At 40.7% G+C, this 17,412-nt stretch overlaps 1 protein-coding gene across 1 annotated transcript in view; it reads left to right on the top strand.

Moving 5' to 3' along the window:
- TADA2A (transcriptional adaptor 2A) overlaps positions 1-17,412 on the top strand; it is a gene marked incomplete at both ends in the record, with an annotated part of 66,796 nt that overhangs the window by 19,401 nt on the left and 29,983 nt on the right. Inside the window, 4 exons of the mRNA XM_080713400.1 lie at positions 2,522-2,613; positions 5,677-5,834; positions 8,426-8,514; positions 10,181-10,253. Coding sequence (XP_080569526.1) covers positions 2,522-2,613; positions 5,677-5,834; positions 8,426-8,514; positions 10,181-10,253 — 412 coding nt within the window. The remainder of the gene's footprint in view (positions 1-2,521; positions 2,614-5,676; positions 5,835-8,425; positions 8,515-10,180; positions 10,254-17,412) is intronic.

Raw genomic sequence — 17,412 nt, 5'->3', positions numbered from 1 at the left:
TATCTTTTTTAATTAATTATTTTTTGTGGTACTGGGGATTGAACCCTTGGGGGCCTTAACCTCCAAGCTACATCCCCGGCTCTATTTTTTTTTTTCGGTTAATGAGAATCTTAATACTTGCTGAGCCTGTCCTCAAACCCGTGCTCCTCCTGTCTCAGCCTCCCAAGTACTGGGCTTACAGGTGTATGCCACCACAGCTAGTTAAGTCTTTAAGACAATGTTTACTTTTCTACTTCTAAAGGAATCACTGTTTTTTTTTTCTTTTTTGTTTTATTTTGTTTTCTTGTTTTTGTGGTACTCAGAATTGAACCCAGGGGTATTCTACAGCTGAGCATACCCCCACCCCTATATATTTTTTTTATTCTTCATTTTGAAACAGGGTCTCACTAAGTTGAAGAGGGTCTCACTAAATAGCTGGAGGCTTGGCTGCAAACCTGTGATTTTCATATCTCAGCCCTTCAAGTACAAACATGTGCTATTACAAACATGTGCTATCTATCACACCTGGCTCACTGTTCTGGCTTTTATCAGCATAGATCAGTTTTTGTGTATTCCAGCTGTATATAAATGGAGTCTTACGGTGTGTACTCATTTCTAGTTTCTTTCACTCAGCATGTTTTTGAGATTTTTCATGTGTAGATTCGTAGTCATTTTCATTCCTTTCATTACTGAGTGATATTTCATTGTATGAATATAGTTTGTTTATTCATTTTCTTTCTTTCTTTCTTTTTTTTTTTTTTTGGTAGTATCTAGGATGGAACCCAGGGGCATTCTGCCTCTGAGCTATACACCTTGTTTGTTTGTTTGTTTGTTTATTTTGCGGTACTGAGGATGAAACCCAGGGACATTCTATCTTCGAGCTATACCCTCAGCCCTATTTTTTTATTCTTTTTTCTTTATTTCTTTATTTATTTGTTTTTGGTGGTACTGGGGATGGAACCCTTCTACCTCTGGGCTACACTCCCAGACCTATTTTATTATATTTTTTTTTATTTGGAAACAGGGTCTCTTAAACCAGCAAGGCTGGCTTCGAACCTGCGCCATCCTCCTATCTTCGCCTCCCAAGCGCAGGGATTATAAGCGTGCGCCACCATACCTGGCTTTATTCTTTATTTTGAAACAGGGTCTCACTGAGTTGCAGAGGTCCTCACTAAGTAGCTGAGGCTGCCCTCCAACCGCAATCCTCCTGTCTTAGCCTCCTAAATGCTGAGATTACAAATATGCGCCACCATGCCCGGCTTTTTTATTTTATATTTTTAATTAATTTATTTTTTTAGCTGGGCATAGTGGCATGTGCTTGTAAAAAAAATATATATATATATATATATATATATATTTTTTTTTTTTTTTGCAGGTCTGGGGATGGAACTCAGGGGCATTCTCCCTCTGAGATACACCCCCTACCCTATTTTAAAATTTTGAAACAGTGTCTACTAAGTTGTGGAGGGTCTCACTAAGTAGCTAAGGCTGTCCGCGAACCGTGATGCTCCGGTCTCAGCCTCCCTAATGCTGGGATTTTTTATTTTATTTTGAAACAGGGTCTTATTACGTTGCTAAGAGCTTTACTAAGTAGCTGAGGCTGGCTTTGAACCTGAGTGATTTTTCTGTCTCAGCCTCCCAAGTACTGGGATTATAAGCATGCATCACCGCGCCCAACTCTTGTTTTGTGTTTTGAAACAGGGTCTTGCTAAGTTGCTAAGAATCTCACTAAGTTGATAAGGCTGGCCTGGAACCTGTGCTCTTCCTGTCTCGGCCTCCTAAGTCCTGGTATTATATAGGCATGCACCATCACACCTGATACTTTAAAATATATATATATATATAAAGTTGGGCGTGGTGGTGCATGTTTTTAATGCCAGTACATGGGAGGCTGAAACAGGAGAAAAGCAGTTTTGCAGCCAGCCTCGGCTACTTAGTGAGACCCTTTGCAATTTAGACCCTCTTTCAAAATAAGAAGTAAAAACAGGGCTGGGGGTATAGGTTGGTGGTAGAATGCCCCTGGGTTCAACTCCCAGCACCAAAAAAAAAAAAAAAAAGTGATTTCTCAATTCCTATCACCCGCCAATAAATAATAAGAGAATTTTGGATTGTTCTTCTGTTTAAACAAATATATGCACATATTTATCTTTTTCATTTTTTTAGCAAAATGGGAGCATACTATAATATCTGTCTATACCTTTGTGCTCTGAGAAATATGTTTATGTGTTACACCTGTAATCCTAGTACTCGGGAGGCTGAGCAGGAGAATTACATGTTCAAGGCCAGTGTGCAGTAACTTAGGGAGACCGTGTTGCAAAATAAAATGTAGTAATACAGTAGGCTGGGGATGTAGTTCAGAGGAAGAGTACCCCTGAGTTTGAATTCTCAGCAAAACACACACACACACACACACACACACACACACACACACACAAACACACACACACGCGCGCGTATTGGCACCCATTTAACTACAGTACTATAGTTGGGGTTCCTGAGTTTCATTTTTTCTCTGTTCTTAGTCAAAACTTTTTCTCCTTAGACTTCAGATTTTCCAGTTCTTGACCCCAGCTGGACTGCTCAAGAAGAAATGGCCCTTTTAGAAGCTGTGATGGATTGTGGCTTTGGAAACTGGTAAGATGTTGGTATTGAGTGGTTCTATCCTGATGGGCTCAGAGAAGAAGCCACTTTTGAAGGGTAAAGGGAGGATGCTCACAGAGGAAAACTTCCTGCTCTATTGACCCAGTACTCAGACAAGTTCTCTTCCCCTTTGCACATTATTTTCAAGACCTGAAATGCTTCACAGGAATATAGGATGTTTAGTGGTCCATGACTGAGCAGCTCTGAAAGGTCACTTTGGATGTATCAATACTGGGAAGGTTGGTTGTTAGTTTGTGATAGTAGGGAAGTTTTAGATTTATTAGTTATGTTCCCTCTTGACTTTATTTTTCTTGAGTACAGATGCCCTAGTCACTTACATGAGTCAGATTTATGGGTGATGGTCATGGCTTACCTGAGATTCAAGATTTATAGATTTTCTAATAGCATTCTCTCTTTCTTTCTCTCTTTCTTTTTTTTCCTTAATGGTATCAGAGCTTGAGCCAGGGGCATTCTTCCTCTGAGCTATACACCCCAGCCCTATTTTCTATTTTTTATTTTGAAACACGGTCTAAGTTGTGGAGGGCCTCACTAAAAAGCTGAGGCTGGCTGTTAACCTGTGAACCTCCTATCTCAATCTCCCAAGTATTTGGATTACAAAAGTACACCATCATGCCCAGCTGTTTTTTGTTTTGTGTTTTGGTACTATGGAATGAACCCAGGGGCATTCTACCTCGGAGCAACACCTAATACCTCCAGTCCCCCACCCCCTTTTTTTTTTCTTTTTTGTGGTACTGGGGATGGAACCCAGGGGCATTCTACCTCCGGTCTACACTCTCAGCCCTATAGCCCTATAATTTATTTATAGGTTCTTATAATTTATTTGGAAACAGGGTCTCACTAAGTTGCTGAGAGCCTCACTAAGTAGCTAAGGCTGGCTTTGAACCTGTGTTATCCTCCTGTCTCAGCCTCCCAAGCGCTGAGATTACAAGCGTGTGCCACCACGCTCAGCCCTAGTTTATTTTTTATTTTGAAACAAGGTTTTGCTAAGCCTTGAACCTGCAATCCTCCTCTGTCTCTCCCTACCAAGTACTGGGAGTACAGGTATGCTATACTGCACCTTGGTTGCAGTTTTTTTTTTTTTTTTTTTTTTTTTGCAGTACTGGGGGTGGAACCCAGGGACATTCTATTTCCGAGCTACACCCTCAGCCCTATTTTTTTTTTCCATTGTTTTTGAAACAGGGTCTCACTGAGGAGGTGCAGAGGGCCTCACTAAGTAGCTGAGGATGTCCACGAACCACGATCCTCCTGTCTCAGCCTCCCAAATTCTAGGATTACAAGCATGCACCACCATGCTCAGCTCCCCATTTGCATTTTCTGTTTTCAGCTTTCACACTGCTTTAGTACAAGCTTAGCAGAATTAAATAGTACTTGCTATTGTTGCCTTAGGAGGCAGTACCACTTAACAGTGCTACCATTTTCATTTTTTACCTTTTGGGATGACTTGTGATCTGAGTAGCAGAAGCATCATCAAATATGTTTTGTTCATGAGAATTCTGAAGCTTAGGGAGTTTTAAGTTTTCTTATGCCCACATGGTTTGTTAGTGAAGGATTCTTAACTAGATCTTCCCTTTCCTGAGTTGATAGTATATATAATTTTTTTGGTATTCATCAGAATATACTGTGCTACTTTCCTGTGTGCTGTCTTAAAGAAGATCTGACTTCAGTTCACATGTTGCTATTTGTCCATTTAGCATTTATTGAGTATCATAAAATATTGTGAACTATGGAGAGTACCAAGGAAGGTAAAAAAGTGATCACTTGTGAGAAGCTTACTAGTGACTTTTGGCCTAGGTTTTTGTTTTTTCTGCCATTCAAACTCTAAAATGGGCTGATCCTTCTTGTCCTGTTCTCCTTCCCTCTGCAAAGACCACAAAAAGCTAATTGTTTTTCTAGGGCTGGGGGGTGAAGCTCAGTGGTAAAGTATATGTGAGAGGCCCTGGGTTTTATCCCAGCACCAAACACTAACACAACAAAGACTGTTGCTTTTTATCCACTATTGGAAAATGCTAAGATCAGCGGTGAGGGCACTAAATACAGTTCTTGCCCTTAAGCAGCTTGTAGCCTAATATGGGAATAAAAACAATATACAGATGATTAAAGTACACACAACAAGCTGGGCGTGGTGGTGCACACTTGTAATTCCAGCATTTGGGAGGCTGAGACAGGAAGATTGCATGGGTTCAAAGCCAGCCTCAGCTACATAGTGAGGCTCTCAGCAACTTAGTGAGACCCTGTTTCCAAATAAAGTATAAAATAGGTCTGGGAGTATAGCCTGGAGGTAGAAAAGCCCCTGGGTTCCAACCCCAGTACCCCTACCACACACACACAATGTACACAAAGCAGAGCACAGGGTTGCCTTTGGAGAAGGGCAAGTGATGTGCTGTGAAGGAGTGGGCTTGAGAAAGGGACTTAGAGAGATTCCACCCTGTTTCGCCATTGCCTGGGCTAGGAGTCAGGGATCTGGAGTGAATTTTGGCTTTGACACTTAGGAGCTTTGTGTTTTTGAGCAAGTTTATTAATCTCCTTGGACCTCATTTTTTTCTCCTGTGAAACTGTGATAATATACCCCAAGTTAATACTAGGATTAATTTACCTTATGAATTTTTCTAGTTTGATGCCTGTTCTACCAGAATCTCTAGTGAAGAAATGTATGTCATTCTGAAATGTCTTATAAACTACAACACATGCAACAATAAAACTATATTTATGTACATTTTGCATGTTTCAAAGTAGCTTATTATTTATAGCATCTCTGGGACCTATTTCAGAGGGAAAATTTAAGATTTTCTAGTCACCTTTCCTTTAGTGGAAAAGAAATAACTTCTTAGCCATTGTTACTATGTCTTAGAATAGTAGGATTTGGAACATCAGATTATACTAATAATAGACTTAAATTTGTCTTGTTTTGCTGGTATGTCTATGGTATCAGATTATTGTTCTCTGGATATGCTTAAACTATGGAAAGACAAAACCATGCTCATATGGTCTTATGTGTAAATGAAAGTACTACTACCTTGCTTCCGCACATTTCTTTAGGCAGGATGTAGCCAATCAGATGTGCACCAAGACCAAAGAGGAGTGTGAGAAGCACTACATGAAGCATTTCATCAATAATCCTTTGTTTGCATCTACCCTGCTAAACTTGAAGCAAGCAGAAGAGGCAAAAGCTGCTGACACAGCCATTCCATTTCACTGTAAGTGCCTCCCTAAGTTTGTTAAAAGATACTTAGCTCATCTTTGGGCCCTTGTTCAGTGGCAGATACACAGTGATTTGATGACTCGGGCAGATAAAGAGCTTATAGAAGATAGAAGGATGTAGAATGGCAGGCTGTTGATCAGAGTTGTAACTGGATACCTGAACACTTGAGAGCAATGTAGTTCTACCCACTTTGGGTCCCTTGACATATCAGTTCACTATAAGCTTGTTTTTGTAAGATGAATTATTAAAGGGGGACCAACCTGTCCATGCCATTAGGAGAACAAGCCTTTCTGCAGTTTTCTTGGAGGATGCGATCATGAAAATGAGAAATTTAACTGGGTCCATTATTTGATTCGTTAATTAATTGCCCTAGTATCATGTCCAGAGAGCAGTTTGTTATTTTTATTCACTTGATTGTGGCCTTGAAAGCAAACTTTTTAAATCTTCTGTGCCTCTGGGGGACCAGTGGGTCTTTCAATAAAACATGACCAAAAATTTGATGAATTACAAGTGGACAACTTTTCTGAATGGCTCCCAGAGCACAAATAATGAGATATGACTATTTTTCCTTCACCTTCTCTCTCTCTCTCTTTTTTTTTTTTTTTTTTTTTTTGGCGGTACTGGGGATTGAATCCAGGGGCATTCTACCTCCGAGCTACACCCTTAGCCCTATTTTTTTATTTTGAAACAGGGTCTCACTAAGTTGCATAGATTGGCTGTGAACCTGCAATCATCCTTTCTCAGCCTCCCAAATACTGGGATTACAAGTGTGTGCATCCCGCCCGGCTTCTCCTTCCCTTTTCTTTAAACTTCCTAGACACAGTCTTATTGCTGACTAACTTAGAGGCTGGTGATACCTCCTATTTGAAAAGCAATTTGGATGTTAGCACTTTGTTCTAAAATTCATTCAGCCACTGGTGCCTAAGAGCCACCCAGTGAAACAGGTAGAATAGTTGCCTTTGTTTTACACAGTGAGGAAACTTAGATTTAGGAAGGTGAAGTGATGGTGCAAGGCTATGGGACTGCTGTATGCTGAAGCTGGGACTTGCTTTTAGCTAACTTCCAAATATAGTGTGTGCTTTGTTTCTCAATTGGATGAAATTTGTACACAGAAATTAGTCCTTAGGAGTAAGGGAACTGAGGTTGACAAGCACTTCAGGTCTGTAGTATTAAAAGAAAAAATCTACCTGGGCATGGTGGCACATAATTGTAATCCTAGTACTTGGGAGGCTGAGACAGGAGGTTTGCAGTTTTGTGGCCAGCCTCAGCTACTTAGTGAAACCATCATTCAAAATAAAGAATAAAAAAATAGGGCTGGGGCATAGCTTGGAGGTAGAATACCCCTGGATTCAATCCCTAATACCACCAAAAAAAAAAAAAAAAAATCTTTGATTTTTTTTTTTTCATTTTGGAAAGCAAAAACCTTAGAGAATTTCCCCATATTATCTTTAAGGATTCCCTAGTTTTAATGTCTTAGTTTTTAAGAAGTCAGATTTCTATAATACTTGAATATATTTTTCACTTTATAGAAGCCTTTTTTTTTTTTTTTTTTGGTGGTACTGGGGTTCCTGGAAGCCCTTCTACCTCCGGGCTACACTCCCAGACCTATTTTATATTTTTTTTATTTGGAAACAGGGTATCTTAAGCCAGTGCGGCTGGCTTCGAACCTGCATGATCCTCCTGTCTCTGCCTCCCAAGCGTGGGGATTACAAGCGTGCGCCACCACGCCCGGCTTATAGAAGCCTTTTTAATTATTGTCTCACTGGTTTGTGTGTGTGTGTGTGTGTGTGTGTGTGTGTGTGTGTGTGTGTGGTACCAGGGATGAAACCCAGAGGCATTGTACCTCTGAGCTACACCCTCAGTCCTGTTGTTTTTAGTATTTTTATTTTTTGAAACAGGATCTCACTGAGTTGTGAAGGGCCTTGCTATATAGCTGAGGCTGTTCGCGAACCGCGATTCTCCTGTCTCTACCTCCTGAATGCTGGGATTATAAGTGTGCGCCACCATGCCCAGCCGTGTCTCATTGTTCTTTCTCCAAAAAAATTTTTCAGAGTATAGGCAAGGATTATTTTTGTGTGTCCTTTGCATGCCCATATTTTATTTATTTGTTTGTTTATTATTTTTGTGGTTCTAGGGATGGAACCCAGGGGCTGTCTATCTTCGAGCTCCACACCCAGCCCTATTTTTTTATTCTTTTTTTTTTTTTGCAGGTCTGGGGGTGGAACCCAGGGGCATTCGGCCTCCGAGGTACACCCCCTGCCCTATTTTTTATTCTTTATTTTTTTGAAACCGGGTCTCACTGAGTTGCGGAGGGCCTCACTAGGTAGCTGAGGCTGTCCGCGAACTGCGATCCTCTGGTCTCAGCCTCCCGAATGCTGGGATTACAAGCATGCGCCACCATGCCTGGCTTATTCTTTATTTTGAAACAGGGTCTCACTGAGTTGCAAAGGGACTCAGTAAGTAGCTGAGGCTGGCCTCGAACCACGATCCTCCTGTCTCAGCCTCTTGAATGCTGGGATTACAAGCATGAGCCACCATGCCTGGCTCCATATTTTACTAACTAAGAAAAACTCTTAATTCTTGCAGCTACAGATGACCCTCCCCGACCTAACTTTGACTCTTTGCTTTCTCGGGACATGGCAGGATATATGCCAGCACGAGCTGATTTCATCGAGGTATGAAAAACTTATTCTTAGCATATGATAGGAAAAACTTGGTTTTGGTTTTGTTTCTGATGAGGCCTCTCACTCTTACACATAGGTTCCATATACCTAAAAGGAGATTTTTTTTATGGTACTAGGGGTGGAACCCAGGGGCTTTCCTACCTCTGGGCTATACTCCCAGACCTATTTTATACTCTATTTGGAAACAGGGTCTCACTAAGTTGTTGAGACCCTCACTAAGTAGCTAAGGCTGGCTTTGAACCTGTGTGATCCTCCTGTCTTCAGCCTCCCAAGCGGGGAGGATTATAAGCATGTGCTGCCACACCCAGCTAAAAGGAGATTTTTTTTTAAGAGATTTTTAAAACTCAGCCACATTTGCCAGGCGTGGTGACGCACGCTTGTAATCCCCGCGCTAGGGAGGCGGAGACAGGAGGATCGCGCAGGTTCGAAGCCAGCCGCGCTGGCGTAAGAGACCCTGTTTCAAAAATATAAAATAGGTCTGGGAGTGTAGCCCGGAGGTAGAAGGGCTTCCAGGAACCTAGTACCACAAAAATTAATTAATTAATTAAAAAAATAAACTCAGCCACATTTCCTGAGTTCCTTTTTTTCATTTGTAAACATTTTCACTTGTAGAACAGTAAGAGGTCTTTAGACTAAGAATCTATTTCTTAAGTTGCATCACTTCTGGCTCCCACTTCTTTTGTAGGTATAGAATTTTTACAGTCTGGTTTTCATTTCATACCAAGAGGGTTTCAAGGTTGTACTTTATTAATCAGGGTTTGGCAAATTTCCTGTTAAGGACCAGACAGTAAGTATTTTAAATTTTGCATGTTATAAAGTTTCTGTTGTAACTAAACTTTAAGTATGCCAATGTTTCAGTAAAACTTTATGTACAAAAATAAGCAGTAGGCTGGATACTAATTTGCTGACTACATCACTGTACCCACCAATATATAAAAAGTGATGAATTTGAGCTGGGCGTGGTGGCCTATGCTTGTAATCCCAGTACTTGGGAGGTTGAGACAGGAAGATCGCAAGTTTGAGGACAGCCTCAGCTACTTAGTGAGGTCTTCTGTAACTTAGTGAGACCCTGTTTCAAAATAAAGAATAAAAAAATAGGACTGGGGTGTAGCTTAGAGGTAGAAATTCTTTGGGTTCAATCTCTGTACAAAAAAAAGATGAATCTATAAAAACTATATGTGGATTTATCATCAGATCTACAAAAAACTACAAACAGTTTTAATACTGAGATCAGCATTTTGTTACTGGCAGGTGATATTATAGAGCTTCCTCATAGACACTGCTCCCATGACCTATACTTATTGAATAGGATATTGAACTATACAAGCAATACCGTTGACTAAATAGATCCCTCAAAAGGTAATAAAAGGTAAATTAGTTATGTAAACAATTTTCTTAACTAAATACTTGAAGGAAGGCCTATTCAAAGTTACATTTTTCCTGATATACAGTTTAGAACAATAGTAAAATTATTCTAATTTTTTGTTTTTACTACAGCCTGAAAGCTTCAGATTTTTCATATGATTTCCTACCACTTGTGGTACTATTATGACTTTTTACTTCATTTAGCATTCTTTTAATAGGTGATGGCTTATGTATTTTGTTTTTACTTCTAAGATGATGAATTTGAGGTGGAGATTTTTTTTCCCCCTAACAGGAGTTTGACAATTATGCAGAATGGGACTTGAGAGACATTGATTTTGTTGAAGATGACTCGGACATTTTACATGGTAACATTTTACTTTATCAAATGTTCATTTAAAACAAATATAGGGTGATCCCATTTTGGATTGTAGGAATATAGGATGAATGAAACATGGAACTCAGAACATTGGGGTGGGGGCTGGCATGTAGTTCAGCGGCAGAGTGCTTGCCTAGCATGCACTCAACCTGAGTTTCATTCCCAGCACTACCATAAACACCCACATACTAGCCTAGCATGCATCAGTCTTTGAATTTTGTCCCTAGAACCATCACAAACAAATACATACCAACCCAGTGGTTGAGTGGCTGAATTTACCTGTTAAGTCATGACCCCATCAAATAAGATTTGTGATGATGATGAGAATATTGGTTACATAATCGGAGGTGGGATTATCCCATCTCTTAGATTGTGTGATCGGCCCTCACTTGCCTTGTTAGAAAGGAAGGGAAGCAGACATGGTGGCACACGTCTGTAAATCCCAGTACTTGGGAGGCTGAGGACAGGAGGATCATAGGTTTGAGGACAACTTCAGCACGTAGTGAGACTCTCAACAACCTAGCAAGACTTTGTTTTAAAACAAAATTTAAAAAGGGCTGAGGATGTACCTCAGAGGTACAACAGCCCTGGGTTCAATCCCCAGTACCAACAACAACAAAATATAGTTATGGTTAGAGATGTAGCTCAGCAGTAGATCATGTTCCTAGTATGCATGAGGCCCTGGGCTCAATTTCTGACATATGGCGGGTGGGGGAAGAATGATTAGAATTTCATTGAGTGCTTTCCCTGCCCCATTCCATTTTCAGTGAACTATGTACTAAAATAATCCCCAGTCTTATATTTCATTTGGTCCAGAATTGAATATGATGCAGTAAGTCAAAAATACTATGTTGGAGCCGGGCTTGGTGGCGCACACTTGTAATCCCCGCACTTGGGAGGCGGAGACAGGAGGATGGCGCAGGTTTGAAGCCAGCCGCGCTGGCTTAAGAGACCCTGTTTCCAAATAAAAATATAAAATAGGTCTGGGAGTGTGGCCTGGAGATGGGTTTTATCCCCAGTACCACCAAAAAAAAAAAAAAAAAATTACTATGTTGGAGTTTATATTTATCATACACCATTTTTTATTATTTTTCTTAAATTTCTCTTAAATCCCAGGCCAGAAAGGCATGTTGAATACTTGTTGGATTATAAATCAACCAGTTATCATATTGTGTTAATTGGTACTCTGTCATTAGAAGGGGAACTTGATTCCCCTCTCTTTATAAGAGGTACTTGGGTATTGTTACAGCAGACCTGAGGCCAAGAAAGAGTCATTATAAAAACTTTACCTTGAGAGCCAGGCGTGGTGGCGCACGCTTGTAATCCCCGCACTTGGGAGGCGGAGACAGGAGGATCGCGCAGGTTCGAAGCCAGCCGCGCTGGCGTAAGAGACCCTGTTTCAAAAATATAAAATAGGTATGGGAGTGTAGCCCGGAAGTAGGAGGGCTTCCAGGAACCCCAGTATCAAAAACAAAACAAAACAAAAAAAACTTTACCTTGAGCCGTTGTGGTGGCGCACGCTTGTAATCCCCGTGCCAGCCTTGCTGGCTTAAGAGACCCTGTTTCCAAATAAAATATAAAATAGGTCTGGGAGTGTAGCCTGGAGATAGAAGGGTTCCATCCCCAGTACCACAAAAAAACAAACAAACAAAAAATTTTACCTTGAGAATTTCTTCTCTACACATTTTTCAAGCGAATTTTTTTCCTCAACATTTATTTCTCCTCCTTTCTCCCACACAACTTTAAGGAAAGTCAGAGTGACGCAGATTGAACTAAAAGAGGAAAGCTTGAAAGCAAACTACCTTAGCACTCACTAGATCCATTGTGTTTGTTCAGTCTTCGTGTCTGTCTCTTCGCCGCCAGTGAATCATGTGTCTTTTCTCACCTCCTTGTTGCTCCCTTTAAGGTGGTGTGCATATTTCCATTCAGTATTTCTCTACATACACACCAGATTTAATTAAAACAATATTGTTTCTGGCTGGTGTAGTTCTTACCATTACACCAGGCTACCATATGCAAAAAGGACTCCATAAATATTGTCATTTTAGATACTGGTAAAAATATCTAAAAACCAAAATCTCTAGTAATAATAATAATGGCTCAGCTGCATAAGGGGCTTGCTGAATTACTCTTTAGGTTCTAATCCAAAGTCTTCATTCTTACATTTGACATTATAAAGGAAACTGTAGGAATGGTTAGTAATTAAGTTTGATTTTCATTCTTTATAAATGCAGAATGGGTAATTTCTTCTGGGCATTTGCAATTCTTTCTGTAAATAAGTGGGGACAAAAGGAACAGTGGAAATGAGCGATTTTTTTTTTTTTTTTTTTTTGGTACTGGGATTGGAATCCAGGGGAATTCTACTCCTGAGCTGCACCCCCAGCCCTATTTTTTTATTCTTTATTTTGAAATAGGGTCTCACTGAGTTGCAAAGGGCCTCTCTAAGTAGCTGAGGCTGTCTGCCTCCCGAATTCTGGAATTACAAACGTGCACCACTACACCTGGCTGGAAATAAGCAGTTTCTACAACCTTGTAAATCACTATTTTCATTTGAATTAGAACTGAAGAAACAGTTATTAATCCTATACATAAATATCTAACACAATATAAATAATAATATTAGGTGGTTATGGTGACACATGCTTGTAATTCCAGTGCTTGGGAGGCAGAGACAGGAGGGTTGCAAGTTTGAGGACTGTTAAGTAAAATAAAAAATTATGCGAGTAAAATAAAAAATAATATGAGTACGGCGGAGTGTGAAAAACATGAGAGGGGTCCGGTACACGTGGCATGTAAAGTTTTAATAGCATGGCTCTCCCGGGGATCAGGGCGAGGCACCGTGGGGCCCGTGCGCCTGTCCGAAGCTAGAGGACGCGGGCTCTCCTTTTTAAGGTATGCATCTCGCGAGATGGGGGTTTACTTGCGGGAACGCCCAATTCTCGTGGGGGTTTCGGCCCCTCCCTTACCCTGCAGAGGTCATGTGACACAAAGTCACTCGAGTGCAGGACCCAATTTATCAAGGACAACCTCAGCAATTTGGTGAGGCTCTCAGCAATTCAGTGAGACCCTGTTTCAAAATAAATAAAAGGTAGAATGCCCCTAAGTTCAATCCCCAGTACCACAAAAATATTAAAGAAGTTGAGCAGTACTGGAAGGAAATGCCTTGCTTGTAGTACCACAGAAATCATTTATGGCTCTGAGCTCTTATGTTTAGGGCATGTTGACCTGAGCAATGTCCCCCAGAATACCTCATTAAGGGACCAGGAGCCCAAGGAGGCTCAAGAAGTTGAGAAAAAGCTTCCAAGTATGCCTGGCACAGAGAAAGGGGCAAGATTTAGTGGAAATCAGGGCACTGATTCAGTTTCAGGCTTGCTTTTGAATTGCTATCTAACCTTGGAGTCTTGCTGTTTCTTTGCATCTCCTGCCATTAAAGAAGGGGTGACATTGATTAGTCAGAGTATAAATGTCTTCAGTGAAGGACGGTGCACACTTCAGATTGGTGTTATTATTGTTCCATTATACAATTATATTTTAATATTACTGAGCATTAACATTCCTTTTGTGTTCCCTCCCTTTTAACTACTGGAGGGAAGCAGACTATTTGGCTGGTTCATATATTCAGAATTCGTATTGGCTAATGCCACCAAGCCTTTTTCCTCACCCAGATTTTTCCTTTGATAATGGAGTTTGTCTAATAAAATTGGCTTGCATGATCCATCATAGAGGCCTAGGACACAATGGAGGGATAATTGCCTTTCAACTATACCCCAGAGGGCATTCACAATGGGACCAGAATGGGCAATACAAGTGAATCAGTGTCTTAAAAAATGAGCGTGCTCTAGAATCCCTCAGTGGTGTCTTCCCCTATTTTATTGACATAAGCAGGAATTATTAATTAAGAAACAGGAGCCGGGCATGGTGGTACACACTTGTAATCCTAGTACTTGGGAGGCTGAGACAGGAGGATTGCACAGGTTCAAAGCCAGCCTCAGCTACTTAGTGAGGCTCTCAGCAACTTAGTGAGACCTTGTTTCCAAATAAAATATAAAATAGGTCTGGGAGTATAGCCCAGAGGTAGAAAGCCCCTGGGCTCCACCCCCAATACCACAAAAAACAACAACAAAACAAAACAAAAACCTGCTTAATTAAGAAACAGGAAGGCAGGAGACTCCTAAGTTGTGATTCTTCTGTCTCATGATATGCTGTGAGATCTCAGTGCAGATGCTGAGGTTAGTTCCCTCTTGCTGACATTTCTTTCCCCATTTCCTTTCATTTTGAAAATCTTTCCCAAATTTGCATACTGCTCTTTCCCTGAGTTTCTCGCATTTTGGGTCCATCATCCTTCTAATCATTGTTCCATAACCCAGGAAAACTAGAGGCTCTTTGAACTCCTCTTATGCATTGGGTTTCTGGGGTTTTTTTTGTTTGTTTGTTTTGTTTTGTTTTTGTTTTGTTTTTTTTTTGGTGGTAATGGGGTTCCTGGAAGCCCTTCTACCTCCGGGCTACACTCCCAGACCTATTTTTACATTTTTTGGAAACAGGGTCTCCTAAGCCAGTGTGCGCGGCTGGCTTCGAACCTGCGCGATCCTCCTGTCTCTGCCTCCCAAGTGCGGGGATTACAAGCGTGCGCCACCACGCCTGGCAGAGGTTTCTGTTTTTAACACTTCTCAGGTCGCACATTAGTACAGTTTGCACTCTGTTTATTTGAGAAGCTAAATTTAGTAAGGTTTCTCTACCACGCATGGAGGCCCTTCCATTTTTCAAATTGTGTTTCTTAGACTTTAGATTCTTTATCAGGTAGTAGAGCAGAGTTCCACTCTGTCTCCATGTTCCTGTTAAGAGTGACTTTTATTTTATGGCAGTGTTTGCATAAGATATTTTAGACATTAGTTCTACTAGTAATAGCTAATATATGTGTACTTACTGTTTACCAGGTGGCATTTTGAGCCCTTTACATGTATAAAATCACTTAATCCTCACAAAATTCTATGACTTGAGCCAGGTGTGGTGGCATCTGCCTGTAATCCCAGCTACTTGAAGGCTGATTCAGGAGGATAGCAATAGCAATTTCAAGGCCAGCATGTGCAACTTAGTGAGATCCTATCTCAAAAAAATTTTTAAAAGGCTAGGAATGTAGCTCTGTGGTAGAGCACTTGTTAGCATACGTGAGGTCCTGGGTTCAGTTTCTAGTACTACAAAAACAAACCAAAAACCCTAAGAGTTAAGTGTTACGATTATTCCCATTTTATAGATGAGGAAATTGAAACATGGAAAGGTCAAGTAATTTGTCTGAGATGATATAGTTAGCAATTGTTAGAGCCATCCCCAGAGACTGTTCTTAAGAACAGTATTAGTACTATGTAATTAATAGTCATTGTCTTTACATTTCTTTTCTTTTATTTATTTATTTATTTATTTATTTATTTTTTATTGTGGTACTGGGGGTTGAACCCAAGGGCATTTACCTCTGAGATACACCTACAATCCTATTTTACTTTCTTATTTGAAACAGGGTCTTGCTGAGGCTGGCCACAAATTTGTAATCATCCTATCTCAGCCAATCAGGTACTGGGATTATAGGTGTGCGCCACCGCACCTAACTACATCCTTGAATATTTGGTGTTTCTTTTTCATGAGGTTTCTTATTTGCTATCTTCTGTGGTTTCACATTCTTCAGAAGTAAGAATAGATATTTTCCCATTTTGTATTCAGAGAAATGTTCAAAGAAGTTAAATAATTTGCCTGAAGATTCCTAGTTGCTGAGTTTAACCATTAGGTCACATAGTCTTCTCCCCATTACAGAATTATTTGTGTTCATCTTGGCTAAGCTTGATGTGGGCATGTGTTGGGTGGTGGGGGTGATGACTTTTATTAAAAGCTTTGCTTATGGGAAATACCTGAGTCACAGGTTGTGTGACGGCAATAAGGACTTTTTGATTGGTCTACCTGTGGTTAAAACCTCTGAGTTGATTTTCTTGCAAAGCAAGCAGTAAGTGCCTTCTGTTAAGAAATCAGAAACATGTTGCCAGCTATTTTGAACAGTGTTAGAAATATATTGCAGTGGGAAGGAGCTGCCTCTGTCTTCTGCCCACTTCAAATATTTTAAGGCCAGCCTTTGGGAAACTTTCAGTCCTCAGTGTAATCACAGGGAGATTGTTCTTCCCCAAAAGCTGATATTCCAGAGGCCTTGTATCAGTGGATAGTTTTGGTTTGTTTGTGCTTAATGATCTTAAGTTCTTTGGTCAGTTTGTATTGAAGTTTCCAGTCCCTTTAAGTAGAGTGTCAGCCAGTGATTCTCATTCTTGCAAACTTTGTGTTTCTATTCTGCCTCCTGCGCTGTGGTCCTTCCTAAGTTCTTCATACAGTTAAGACCTTGTAGCCGGGCATGGTGGCACATGCTTGTAATCCCCGCGCTTGGGAAACTGAGACAGGAGGATCGCACAGGTTCGAAGCCAGCCTCAGCTACTTAGTGAGGCTCTCAGCAACTTAGTGAGACCCTGTTTCCAAGTAAAGTATAAAATAGGTCTGAGAGGATAGCCCGGAGGTAGAAAAGCTCCTGTGTTCCACCCCCAGTACCACACACACAAAAAATGTGCACCACCACACCCATATTAGTGCTGGGTATGGTGGTGCATGCTTGTAATCCCTGAGCTTGGGAGGCTGAGACAGAAGCATCACACAGATTTGAAGCCAGCCTCAGCTACTTACAGCCTCAGCTACTTACTGAGGCTCTCAGCAACTTAGTGAGACCCTATTGTAATAAAATATAAAAATAGGTTTGTGAGTATAGCCCAAAGGTAGAAAACCCCTGGGTTCCACCCCCAGTACCACAAAAAAACCCAAAACAAAACCCCAAAAAGTTGTAATCAGTTGCTGCTATCTGGGTGTGCTTTATAAAGAAAGAGGTAGTTTCCAATATAAGCCCTCCACCCCTGGGAGGAGAGAATCCTAGTACTGCTCTCACTTGCTTCTGTTTGTTTCCTTCCTTTCATCCTTGAGACCCAGTTGTACAAGTTCAAACTATTGTAATGATCAAGCAGTAGAACCAGTTATTGACAGTGTTTATAGGTTTGTTTTTGTTTTTGTTTTGGTGGTACTGGGGTTCCTGGAAACCCTTTTACCTCCAGGCTACACTCCCAGACACCTAT

Source organism: Muscardinus avellanarius (genome assembly GCF_963383645.1).
Source record: "Muscardinus avellanarius genome assembly, chromosome: 16".
In the NCBI taxonomy this organism is placed as follows: Eukaryota; Metazoa; Chordata; class Mammalia; order Rodentia; family Gliridae; genus Muscardinus; species Muscardinus avellanarius.
Note: the sequence above shows the minus strand (reverse complement) of the source record. Positions and strands in the feature narration are given on the sequence as shown.